Source organism: Drosophila santomea, chromosome 2R (assembly GCF_016746245.2).
Source record: "Drosophila santomea strain STO CAGO 1482 chromosome 2R, Prin_Dsan_1.1, whole genome shotgun sequence".
Taxonomy (NCBI): Eukaryota; Metazoa; Arthropoda; class Insecta; order Diptera; family Drosophilidae; genus Drosophila; species Drosophila santomea.
This window is the reverse complement of record NC_053017.2, coordinates 3439213-3452677: the sequence shown is the minus strand read 5'-3', so window position 1 is coordinate 3452677 and position 13465 is coordinate 3439213. Positions and strand designations below refer to the sequence as shown.

At 36.4% G+C, this 13465-nt stretch overlaps 2 protein-coding genes across 3 annotated transcripts; one reads left to right on the top strand and one right to left on the bottom strand.

Moving 5' to 3' along the window:
* Window positions 1–5134: 5134 nt before the first annotated feature.
* Window positions 5135–6459, bottom strand: LOC120445556 (piggyBac transposable element-derived protein 4-like). Its single transcript, XM_039626028.1, has 2 exons — window positions 6373–6459; window positions 5135–6269 (listed from the first exon to the last, which is right to left on the bottom strand). Exon 2 carries the CDS (start codon window positions 6230–6232, stop codon window positions 5249–5251), a length of 984 nt encoding a protein of 327 aa, XP_039481962.1. The 5' UTR covers window positions 6233–6269; window positions 6373–6459; the 3' UTR covers window positions 5135–5248.
* An 837-nt stretch (window positions 6460–7296) lies between these two features.
* On the top strand, window positions 7297–12889 carry LOC120445555 (cullin-2). Of its 2 annotated transcripts, XM_039626026.1 has the most exons (9): window positions 7297–7418; window positions 7661–7838; window positions 8518–8742; window positions 8801–9878; window positions 10044–10161; window positions 10222–10328; window positions 11755–12123; window positions 12180–12293; window positions 12352–12889. In XM_039626026.1, exons 2-9 carry the CDS (start codon window positions 7720–7722, stop codon window positions 12481–12483), a joined length of 2262 nt encoding a protein of 753 aa, XP_039481960.1. In that variant the 5' UTR covers window positions 7297–7418; window positions 7661–7719; the 3' UTR covers window positions 12484–12889. The 2 variants fall into 2 exon arrangements, with proteins under 2 accessions (XP_039481960.1, XP_039481961.1); XM_039626027.1 differs by lacking the exon at window positions 7297–7418 and having other exon boundaries at window positions 7641–7838.
* The last annotated feature ends 576 nt before the right edge of the window (window positions 12890–13465 follow it).

Genomic DNA, 13465 nt, shown 5'->3' with positions numbered 1-13465 from the left:
AGTGTAGGCGTGGTAGCTTTCGGTGGTTTGTGGGCGTTAGAGGGGGCGTGGCAACATGAATCGACAAATTTGCGCTGCTTCTATGTCTCTGGAGTTTGTATGCTTAATCTAAACTTTCTAGCTTTTGTAGTTCCTGAGATCCCGACGTTCATACGGACGGACAGACGGACATGGTCATATCGACTCGGCTATTGATCCTGATCAATAATATATATATACTTTATATGGTCGGAAACGCTTCCTTTTGCCTGTTACATACTTTTCAACGAATCTAGTATATCCTTTTACTCTACGAGTAACGGGTATATAAACAGAGATTTTTATAAAGTACTTAAAGAAATATTTGCCTAAATGTAACCGAATGATAACAAGGATTAAAATTAAAAACTCAAATTGGCTGTCAAATAAACTTGTTATATCCTTGCATGAAGACCTTTGTGAACCATCTCCTCATAAAAAGGGAAGACCAACGATAGGCTATGCTGATGCTGGTTCACTTCAAAAATATAAATTAGAGATCGATCTTGCATCCATGACCGGCGGTTTCCATACAAGGTTTGCTTGTCCAATCAAATCCATTCCCCACCCCGAATGAAACTGTGTCGCCGGCCCTGCTTGCAGCGGGTTAAGGCGACTTTGCGGCGAAATGAAATAGAAATTCGTGAAAATTACTGGTGAAAGAATATTGGGCCTGCGAAAAGAGGTTATATCTCAAATGTTTCGTGTCAAATGCTACGGATTTGTTGGATCTACTGGCCACAGCTTATATAAGCAAAATTTTGGATCAGAACCTGCCTCCCCAGCTCTATACCTTTTGGTCAGCACTCCAATACCTTTAAAATTAATAGATAAAAATCAGCAGATTATTTGGAATAACAGATCTCCACAATCTGTAAGGTTCTGCAGGCCTCTTAAAATTGAGTATGCAAAGGATACGATTTTTTGAGTTGAGTACTGAACGTATCCTATAGGCTTAAAATTCAAAAGTGGCGCATAGCACAAGCATACAAAATCGAAATAATGTTTCGGAAAAAGACATTAAAAAAATAAAGTGGACATAAATGGCAGTTCCAAGCAAAATGGAAGTGGGAATAATAATTACGGAAACACGGCTAGAAGAGCATTTCGGAATTACCAATTATTTTTATCAATCACAAACTTTGATCAAAACATTTTATACAGATTTAATATACATAGTTTTAATCACTAGTTTCTGTGAACATTGCGTTTATTTTGAGAAATTCAAGATATTTTGTAAGAAAACATTTTTGCTATATGTAAATACGTATCCTTGGTATCCGATGTCGCCGACGGTTCATAAAATATTAGTACGCGGTTGGATGTTTAGGTGAAAATGCTTCAGAAGCAAGGAACAAACACTATAAAAACGATAGGAAATAGCCATAAAATAGCTGATTAAACAATATGGCTGATTATTTTTATAGAGCTATGGATTCCTCTGATCCATACATATCAAGCTTAAGTTTAAATGAAAGGCAAAAAAAATTTAAAAAATAACTCTGCCGGCAGATGCAGGGGTGGCGACAAAGATTCATTTGGGGTGGGGAATGGATTTGCTTGGACAAACACTGGACAGTAAGCCTCCTGATCCAAGGTATGAATTACCTTCACGAACCACCTTGAGAAATGTTTTGATGGCAAATGCATACAATTAAAAGAAGTCCAATACCAGCAAACAAAAACTTCGTTTATGATATTACAAACGATAGTTTTGCTGACTTTAAGCGGAAAAAACGTCCGATTTCAGATTCAACAAGAGAAAACGCTACAGTCGAGTTCCCCGACTATCTGATACCCGTTACTTTTCAACACTGACAGTTTTGGGCGGTTTGTGGGCGTTAGAGTGGGCGTGGCAGCATGAAACTACAAACTAACGCTGCGTCTATGTCTCTGGAGTCTGTATGCTAAATATCAACTTCCTAGCTTTTGTAGTTCCTGAGATCTCAAAGTTCTTACGGCCGGACAGACGGACGGAAATACGAACATGATCCCGATCAAGAATATATATGCTTTATATGGTCAGAAACGCTTCCTTCTGCCTGTTACATACTTTTCAACGAATCTAGTATAACACTTTACTCTACGAGCAGCGGGTATAAAAACGATACTTATGTTAATAATCTGTCAGGGGTCTTATGGCAGCGAAGCTATCATTTTCGAAACCCGAAAAGTTGAGTTTGCGGACCTTTTACGATAACAAATGCGGGTCGATTCCCATATCATTCGCGATACTTTTTTAATATTATTTACGGGACGAATTTGGTATCTTTTGCGATACGTTTTTAATATTATTTACGGGACCTTTTTTTGTATCTTTTGCGATACTTTTTTATAATATTATTCACAAAACGGATTTGTATCATTTGCGATACTTTTGTAATATAAAAATACTACAAAATACTGAAAATGTTTTAAAAAATAGTATTTTGTTTATTATATTTACTAATATTAACAAATTTATAATTTATAGAATAGTTTTTATTTTTTTTATTTTTGGTTTTTGCCGCCCCAGCAAGTTCATTAATTCTGTAAAAATAAATTGTTAAATTTTAATTATTGCAAACAACGTGCATTATACCTTACCAGAATGTTTTTTATCCTCAGCTGACGGCTGTAGGGTTGCCAAATTTACAGAGGCTCAGGTTGCCATCGCAAGTGTTCTACTGAACACGCCCAAAGGGTAAATATCCATTTTGAAGGATTTGAAGGCAATACTTTCACCTTTTGAGCATCCAACGATACACACATCTTCGAGTACGTCTGTGACCGTGTCATCGATATTCCGGTTGTTAGTGGTATTCTACACTATCTCTCAGCCATGAAAACTACACTGCAGACTAAGGTAGGTCGAGATGTCAGGGGGTCAATAAAAGATTAGTAGCCTATGAAAATCGTACAGTGACACGAATGATCACATTTTTAGACCCTCCCTTTAAAGAGGAGGGAATCCATTGTTGGAATCCATTTATTTTTCCTCCTAAGGAGTTAAATCGCCAGAGGAGGCGATCAATGCTCAAACAAAATCTTCTACATCCTCAAGCCCGCCAACACCAGAATCCACAGCAGAGTCCATACAAACCCCTTTAGATTATTGGAGGGTACAAAAAATAACAATTTTGAAGGTAACCAACTTAATAATCTTAGTTCGTCTTTTAACACCACACCACATTCAAAACATGCATTATGAAATTCCTCTGCGTACCGGCCACCACTATTGGAAGTGAGAGGATGTTTAGCAAGGCATTACTTGTGAGCAAAAACGACAGGATACCTTAATTTTAGTATACAGCTTTATTCTTTTTTTTTTGTTTGAGAAAAAGTCGATGTTATTAACCCGTTACTCGTAGAGTAAAAGGGTATACTAGATTCGTTGAAAAGTATGTAACAGGCAGAAGGAAGCGTTTCCGACCATATAAAGTATATATATTCTTGATCAGGATCAATAGCCGAGTCGATCTGTCCGTCCGTCTGTCCGTCTGTCTGTCCGTATGAACGTCGAGATCTCAGGAACTACAAAAGCTAGAAAGTTGAGATTAAGCATACAGACTCCCAAGACATAGAAGCAGCGCAAGTTTGTCGATTCATGTTGCCACGCCCACTCTAACGCCCACAAACCGCTAAAAACTGCCACGCACACACTTTTGAAAAATGTTTTAATATTTTTTAATTTTTGTATTGGTCTTCTAAATTTCTATCGATTTGCCAGAAAACTTTTTGCCACGCCCACTCTAACGCCCACAAACCGCTAAAAACTGCCACGCACACACTTTTGAAAAATGTTTTAATATTTTTTACTTTTTATATTGGTCTTTTAAATTTCTATCGATTTGCAAAAAAACTTTTTGCCACGCCCACTCTAACGCCCACAAACCGCCCAAAGCTGCCACGCCCACACTTTTAAAAAATGTTTTGATATTTTTTCATTTTTGTATTAGTCTTGTAAATTTCTATCGATTTGCAAAAAAACTTTCTGCCACGCCCACTCTGACGCCTACAAACCGCCAAAAACTGTGTTTAAGACTCTCCTTCGCACTTCCACTAGCTTAGTAACGGGTATCAGATAGTCGGGGAACTCGACTATAGCGTTCTCTCTTGTTTTTATTTTCGCTTAAATGGAATTGTTATTTCATTAAAATTATTGTGTTGGACGAGAGATAGTTTTAAGTTTCATTTTGATTATCAAGAAATAAAAACAGTAAACTGTGGATCTCAAATAAAGCCTAATTTTTTTAAATTACTTGTAACTATTTTGATTTGTTTATGGAATAGATTTATAATATTAACCCTGCTTTGATAACCCTCCTAGGAAGTGCGTAAAAGATAACCATACGTCTACGTATCAATGTTTTCCATTATTTAAAAAGCATTTTGATCTATTTATTCACCAATTTGTACTTACATTGTTTCTTTATTTATTTCCTTAGAATTTAAAAACATTTATTTCAGAACTTAATTTTATTAAAAAACAAAAAATTAACAAATTCATTTTTCTTAAAAAATAAACAAAAATAACTAACTCTTTTTTCATAGGAACTATAGTTTTCTTAACAAATAAAATTACCACATTTTTCTTGCTGTTCTAGCTTATATATATATGAAATTTAAGAAATTTAAAAAAAGTTTGGAAATATTTTCGATTTAAGTACAAGTTTTGCACAAATCACTTTTGTGTTCGCCGCATATAGGCTTATTGCATTTAACGCACACCATTTTCGACATGCGCCTTATTTTAGAGGAACAATAAAAACAATATATCTTTTTTTTCGGTTCCGGCTCTTCTCTTTTTTCGTTATTGGCGTTTTCGAGCTTTTCAGGCAATGCGTTTTGAATATTGCGTTTCAATACGTTACTTAAACTAGGAGTCTGCAATCGTTTTTCCATCCAAGGTGATGTTAATAACTCAGACAAAGTTTTCATATACTGTCTTCGACATAGCGGCTTTTGGTTTTGATTCTGCATGTTGTGGCAATATATTACATATGAGTTTACGAAAGCTATGTATGTTAAGCATTCCATAAAACACTGCCATAGGCCACCTGTTCGTTTTCCGAGAGCACGACATTATCGAACACATTTGGTTGAGCGTGTCAACTCCACCTTTTGTCTGATTGTAAGAGTCAAGAGTCAATTTGTATGGTTCTTTGAGCAAGTTCTTGGCCAGTGGAACTGATGTAAACCAATTGTCACAAGTAATATTGCGAGAAGTACCATGTATTGGTTTTGACAATTATTTAACAAAATATTCGCCCAAAGGGATGCCGTGATTATTTGTTGATTTGCCTAGATATGGAATGGCATTAAACATATATTTTGTGGCACTGTCGCAAATCATTACTATTTTTATGCCATATTTATTTGGCTTATTAGGGATGTACATCTTAAATGGACATCGACCACGAAAACCCAACAGCTGTTCATCAATTGTTGTATGCGATCCTGGTGTATAACTGGTTTTGCATTGCTCAATGAACATATCCCAAACCTTCCGGACAGGCATAAATCGATCAGCAATTTGAAGAGAAGGGCGCAATGATTTGTCGTCCATTCGCAGGCACCGAATTAAAAAATTAAATCTATCGCGACTCATAGTCGAACAATACCTTGTACCACTGAAATTGCTGTTAAATATTTCGTCTGTTGTTAGGTGGTTGTCCTTTAGAGCAGCTGTCAAAACGAGTATTCCGATCAAAGCACGGATTTCATGTATATTTGTGTCTCCAAAAGTGGCTTTGGTCATATTGCTTTTCCGATTCAAGCCTATTTCCGTATTTGTCCATGTTACTAATTCAAGAATTATAGCATCGGTAAAGAACAAGTTAAAACATGAGAGCGGCTCTAATAGTAATTTGCATGCCCTAGTAGGACCTCTTGCCGTTTGAACAATATTTATAGCACTAACTTTGCCAGTATCTTTTCCTTTTGAAGTACTCCAGCAGTACTTATTTTTGGATCTTATCTTAGGCACAGAGAACGTTCGTATACGACTTTTCGAAGACACGTGACAATCAGTATATGTTGCTTGTTCGTCTTCACACAAATTTGAAATTTCACCGGATTGTTCAACTTCAACATCTTCTACGTCGCTCTGAACATCGTCTTCAAATACTTCATCTCCCGACTCACTGTTTATATCCGACAAATCTGAATCGTCTGTAAGCCCTTGCAAAAGTGCAGCAATTTGTGTATCATCTAAGCATTTCTTTCGATCCATTATACTTGAGTTAATTCAGGAAAAAACTAAACTAAAACTAAAAAAAAAAAATTTACGTGGAGTTTAGAAGTCACACAAAAGATAACCATACGGCTCAGAGACGTATGCAATAGTCAAAACTCCGAAAGCAAAGAACTTACCACAATTTGATGACCACCACCGACAAGCTGCAGAACACGACTGAGCAAAACTAAAAAATGAGCGTGCTCAAAAAACACTCTCTCTCGAGAGAGCGAAAAATGTAATGTAATGTAGGTTATCAGAGCAGGGTTAAATACAAAATTTCAATGTATCGATACATCGATGTTTTTGTCTGAAAATCATGAAATCATCGATGGTAAACATCGATGTTTTTCCAACTCTTTAAGAGGTAATCACCGAAACTGAGGTATATTTAAACAGAGAAATCGTACTAATTAAAATCCTATCGATATATTGATTTTTCAATTGACCTGTTAAGTACTTTAAAAGTTTGGTAAATTTCAGTTACCTTGGGCTTAAATGATATTTTCTTTGATTTCTTAGCCTTTCTTAACTTTTTTTTTTTTAATTTAACGTGTAAAGTTTTTGTTTTCCGCACATCTAGGCACTCAAAGGCTTGGACCTTTAAAAATCGATTCGCTCTAAATTATACCATTTTTCTAAATTAAGCCTTTACTTCTTAGAACCCAAAAATACTATATTCAAATAATCGTCAAGCAGATAATCGAATTTATAATCGGGTTTGAGCCAAAGTACTCACATACGTATAAGCAACCGATGAAAACGAAAATTAAAAAGATTTAATATGCTAATACAAAAAAGAATTAAAAATTTAAACTACATTATTAATATAGTTATATTAAAAATTAAAATATAACGTTTGCGCATTTACAGTTTTTTTAAGGGGAACGTTGAAAAGATGGCGTTATCCAGTTTTTAGAAAAGAAGGTCAAATGATTATCTTAGTTTCTCGACGTTGACGTTAACCTAATACTAAAATAAAAGATAACTGTTTGGCCAGTGGAGACACGACATTCTTCTTACATCGAATATTTATGTCGTGTTTAAATATCGATATATATATAAATTATTTTTTTTATCGATATCGTCTTCGTCTGACAACCCATTTCACGATACCAAAAAAAGTGCAAAAATAACTAAATTCTCGGCGTAATTATTTAGTAATAGCGTAGTTAAGCAGCAGGTGAGTAGACCGCGAGCACACGTCCTTTCACGTTTCATCAAGGGTAACTGGCCTGGTGTGCAATTGCTCGAGGGCAAGGCCATTTACCTAGTAGTCCACACTTAAAAACTAAGCGATTATGCCAAAAACCAAAGCAGAAGTGGGCTCTGCCGACGTATGAGGGTCGCTCGGTCGCCCGTTGTTGTAATCGCGAAAACGGAATGAGTTTGACGTTCTAATCAGCCTCCGTCCTGTCCCACCAGGAAACACTTCCAAATCCATCTCCAGACGGTCCAAGGATTAGGACTAAGACCCAGTTGTCATGTCGCTCAAGCCCAAAATAGTGGAGTTTGTCGATGTTTGGCCGCGCCTGCGCTGCATCGCCGAGTCCGTGATAACGCTCACCAAAGTGGAGCGCTCGGTGTGGAACACAAGCTTTAGGTACGTATTGGACTACCACGGCAACGGACGGAGTAATTAGATAGCCTGTGATAGGTTACTAGGGGCTACAAAGTCACTCAACACAGAACAAACACCATAAAGCATTGTCATAATAGTAATTCTAAAAACCTGCTTAATTCACATATTTGAAACAAAACAAACTTGCAAATTAATCTTAATGCGGCAATCCAACTTGAGAAATGGTTTCCACTACATTATTTTGCATTTTCTTCTGTTAACTTACGAATGTACTAGTACGCAACGGTTCAGTTGTTTATTGTATTAAAGAGGAGAATTAACAAATATAGCTGCTGGAGAGCTTCCAATGATTTGGTAAACTTCGTAGTGTTGAGTACCTTGATAAATATGAGTGCATTTTTTTTTTAACGTGTAGATAATAAATGCTTGTTTGATTTTAAATATATTAACCAAAACTTTACGGACCTGTGTAGTAAACTATACTCAATTAAATAAATTGATTAGATCGATGACTTCTCTTTTACATTGTTTTTAAAATTTTTGTTGTGACAAACGACAACTAATCAAAACGGTTTAACACAAGCTGATTTTATTCTGACCGCAATTGTTCGTGTGTAAAACGTGAATTGCCAAAATAAAATTTATAAAATAACGCGCACTAATACATCGGTCTATCAAAACACCTTCCTTAAACATATAGCGACGTTTACACACTGTGCGTGGCGCAGCCGGAACCGATGGCTGATCGCCTTTATGGCGAAACAAAACATTTTCTCGAGCAGCACGTCCAGGAGATGCTGTCCAAAAAGGTGCTGATCGAGGGCAAATGCTCGCATTCTAATGGTGGCCCAGACCTCCTCCAGCGCTACTATACCACCTGGATGGAATATAGCCAGGGCATCAAGTATCTGCACCAATTGTACATGTAAGAATACATCAGAATCTGTCATAACGCAATAATGGTTGGAATTTTTTTCCTTAAGCTACCTGAATCAACAACACATAAAGAAACAGAAGATTACCGACACGGAGTCGTTTTACGGTAATCTATCAAGCGATGCTGCGGAGCAGATGGAGATTGGCGAGCTAGGTCTAGACATTTGGCGTCTGTATATGATTGAGTACTTGTCCAGCGAATTGGTCCGTCACATACTCGAGGGCATTGCCGCAGACAGAGCTAGCAATGGCACCTTGGATCACCATCGCGTGCAAATTATTCATGGAGTAATACACAGCTTTGTGGAGGTGCAGGACTATAAGAAAACAGGCTCGCTTAAGCTCTACCAGGAACTCTTTGAAGGACCCATGCTGGAGGCCAGTGGCGCCTACTACACAAACGAGGCTAACAAGCTGCTTCATCGGTGCTCAGTGTCGGAGTATATGCAGGAGGTTATCCGGATACTGGAATATGAGAGCCGGAGAGCCCAGAAGTTTTTACATGTCAGTTCCCTGCCAAAGCTCCGTAAAGAGTGCGAGGAGAAGTTTATTAACGATCGTCTTGGCTTCATCTACTCGGAATGCCGCGAAATGGTCTCCGAGGAGCGGCGTCAAGACCTACGCAACATGTACATCGTACTAAAGCCCATACCCGACAATCTCAAGTCTGAGCTCATTACCACCTTCCTCGATCACATTAAAAGTGAAGGTTTACAGACCGTGTCTGCGCTTAAAGGCGAAAACATCCACATTGCGTTTGTAGAGAATATGTTGAAGGTGCATCACAAGTACCAAGAGCTGATAGCAGACGTTTTTGAAAACGATTCTCTATTCCTCAGCGCATTAGACAAGGCGTGCGCCAGTGTTATAAATCGCCGCCCCACCGAGCGGCAGCCTTGCCGTAGCGCCGAGTATGTGGCGAAATACTGTGATACGCTACTTAAAAAGTCTAAGACCTGCGAGGCAGAGATTGATCAAAAGCTTACTAACAACATAACCATCTTTAAATATATTGAGGACAAGGATGTGTATCAAAAGTTTTATAGCCGACTGTTAGCCAAGCGCCTAATCCACGAGCAGAGTCAGAGCATGGATGCGGAGGAGGGAATGATCAATCGGTTAAAGGTAAAAAATGTACTTCACAGTAAATAACTACAGTTATTTTATTTAATTAATGTCGCTAACCGTATAATTATGTTGATTTAATTTTTTAATTAACTTTTTACAAAAACTCTTAAAACGCTTAAATAAATCTTGTTTTTGCCTTAAATTCTTTATGAATATTTACAGCAAGCCTGCGGTTATGAATTTACCAATAAACTTCATCGCATGTTTACGGATATATCGGTATCTACTGACTTGAACAACAAGTTTAATAATCATCTTAAGGATAGCAATGTGGACTTAGGTGAGACTGGAGAAATATAATCATTAAAGCTAGTTTATTTTTATATTTATTTTTACGCAGGTATCAACCTTGCCATAAAGGTACTGCAGGCGGGCGCTTGGCCTTTGGGGTCTACTCAAGTTATACCATTTGCAGTACCACAGGAATTTGAAAAATCTATTAAAATGGTAAGTCTTTCGTAATCAAATATAGTTAACATAAACAGTAACATAAACAGTAAAGTAACATAGCTTTGACAAACAATGCAAATTTTTCGATTTAAAGCTTACAAAAGATGTTTTTACTGTTTTATTTAATCAATTATTTAAAGAGATGCCTTTAAACAATATTCAAAATAATATATAGGGTTTTAAAACCTAGAGAAATATATTAAGCAGCAAAATAAAAGCATTTCTAAAATACTTAAAAAAAACTATGCAAATACATAAAGAACTTCATCTATCTCTTAAAATGTGTGACTTTTAAAAAGTTCAAAGTATCCCCCCATTTGAGGAGGAAACTACCTTTAGAGGCTGGAAAAAAGGTATTTTTTACACTCGCTTTTGTGAGGAAATGAATACAGTTCATTTTAATCCATATAATATTTTTAAAGTGCCTGAGGAAAAAAAAATTACGAAAGTGAAAATTGTAATTTAACAAACTTTTCAAGGATTTTATATCGCCGCTGACATCGTTGATTGTGTAGGTGATGCAGGACACATTTTTAGTCTGAAATCAACAAAACAATAATTTTAATAAGTCCTTTAAGAAAAAAGGACACTCAAAAATTAACGGAAATGAATTTGAAGTCAAAATAAAAACAAAACATTTTTCAAAAGTGTGGTCGTGGCAGTTTTTGGCGGTTGTGCGCTGCTTCTATGTCTCTGGAGTCTGTATGCTTAATCTCTAGCTTTTGTAGTTCCTGAGATCTCGACGCTCATACGGACGGGCAGACGGACGGACAGACGGACATGGCCAAATCGACTCGGCTATTGATCCTGATCAAGAATATATATACTTTATATGGTCGGAAACGCTTCCTTCCGCCTGTTACATATAAAATTAACCCTGTCACAAAAAACGTCGTTGTATTTGCTGTCAAAAAAGGTTTTCTGTAAAAGGATAATCTAACATATACATATTTATTAAAACAATACACTTACACTTACAATTTTTGGCGGTTTGTGGGCGTTAGAGTGGGCGTGACAAATCGATAGACTTGCGCTGCGTCTATGTCTGTGGTGTCTAATCTCAGCACCCTAGAGATCTCGACGTTCATACGAACTGACAAACTGACATGGCCAGATCGACTCGGCTATTGATCCTGATCAGGAATATATATACTATATATTTCCGGAAACGCTTCCTTCTGCCTGTTACATACATTTTATCGAATCTAGTATACAATTTTACTCTACGAGTAACGGGTATAAATAGATATTTTGTAAGTATCTAAAAGAAGACACTCGCTCTTAAATAAAGGTTTATAGTATACCAAATCAAAAAGCAACTTCTTGCGGTCCTGATACATTTTAAAACGAGTGACTGTCGTAGATACTTTCGAAATTTTAAATTTGTTGTTTTAATCCTGTACCTTATGTTATTCATTTGCAGTTCGAGGATTATTATCATAAATTATTTAGCGGTCGGAAGTTGACATGGCTACATCATATGTGCCATGGGGAATTAAAGTTGAGCCATTTAAAAAAATCGTACATCGTGACTATGCAGACATACCAGATGGCGATCATTTTGCTGTTTGAGACTTGTGATAGTCTGAGTTGTCGGGAGATCCAGAACACCTTGCAGCTAAACAACGAAACGTTTCAAAAGCACATGCAGCCTATTATCGAGTCAAAGCTTTTAAATGCCAGCTCAGAGAATCTCGCCGGTGAGACTCGAATAGAACTAAATTTGGATTACACAAATAAGCGTACAAAGTTTAAAATAAGTTCGGCTTTGCAAAAGGAAACGCCACAGGAGGTAAGTCTTTTAGATTTCAACTGGACCCTGGTTTCCTAACAACATTTTTTATATAGGTGGAACACACCATTAACTCGGTGGATGAGGACCGAAAACTCTTTCTACAAGCCGCCATTGTTAGAATTATGAAAGCACGTAAAGTCTTAAAGCACAATGCGTTAATACAAGAGGTAATACCTAACACGCCTGACTGTGAATTTAAACTACATGCCATATTGTTTTCTGTAGGTTCTTTCTTTATCGAAGGTAAGCTTTACGCCTAACATAGCAATGATCAAGAAATGTGTGGAGTCATTAATTGACAAACAATATATCGAGCGAACTGCGAACTCGGGCGATGAATATAGCTACATGGCATAGACTGCGGTAGAAATCTTGTATTTTTAAACAAGATCCTTCCCGGACTACAACCGCCCATACCCACAACGAGGAATTGCTAACCAAGCAGTTTATTTTGTTTGAAAACAAACATCAATGTTAAAAAAAAATCAAAAGGTCAAGCAATTTTGTTTTGTTTTTGTTTCAAGCAATTTTTATGATCATAGCATATTGGTATGAAAGGTGTGTAAAGATCAAACGATGTTACTGATACTTTTAATTTAGCTTAGTTAGCTGCGCCATTTTGATTTAATGCGTGTGTCCTATTCAATTGTAGATATATATTATATTCCTTTTATGTATTGTACATTTATCTGGTTTTATTCACACGCACAAAGCAAAACAATTTGCTAGAAAATGTATAATAAATCCGAAAAAAAATGTTTAACTCAATGTCTTTCAAATGATTTATGTCTTGTGCGTCAACAGAAAATTCACAGTCGATATCGGGTAGACGGTGTACAGGAATATAAAACGCTTTGCGTACATGTCCCGGAGTCGTGAGCATTTGTATCCAATTTCGGATTATTTTTAATACCAATCTAATTTTATAGAAATGAATGCTATGCAACAAGCAGTGTTGCTATTTTAAATCTCCGGAGATCTGTACTTTTATTTGGTCGGCCCGGAAAAATTACTAGCGTTACTAGCTTTTTGTTGTAGTTTAATAATTATTTTATTGACCGTTGGTTTCAAATATTTAGTTCCCTTTGAATAATCTTAAAATATTGATTTTATTAATTTCGTTTATAGTATACAATACAATACCATTTAAGTTTCGCCTTTACCAAGAAATCCAATATATATAATATGTATATAAGCATATTTATATATGAAGTACACAAGGGCCGTGGATTATATTTGTTTTTAGTCATTTTTATTTCTTTTGTGCTACTTTTCTAAAAAATATACATTATAATATTAAATAAAGTAGTTTTACATATTTAGTTTAAATTAAATACCA

Bases quoted from the DNA above. Each gene is read 5' to 3' on its own strand.
- LOC120445556 (XM_039626028.1), bottom strand. From the start codon at position 6,232: ATGGATCGAAAGAAATGCTTAGATGATACACAAATTGCTGCACTTTTG.
- LOC120445555 (XM_039626026.1), top strand. From the start codon at position 7,720: ATGTCGCTCAAGCCCAAAATAGTGGAGTTTGTCGATGTTTGGCCGCGC. The intron at 8,743-8,800 runs GTAAGAATACAT...TTTTTCCTTAAG, and splicing joins TATCTGCACCAATTGTACAT to CTACCTGAATCAACAACACA. The intron at 12,124-12,179 runs GTAAGTCTTTTA...TTTTTTATATAG, and splicing joins AAAAGGAAACGCCACAGGAG to GTGGAACACACCATTAACTC.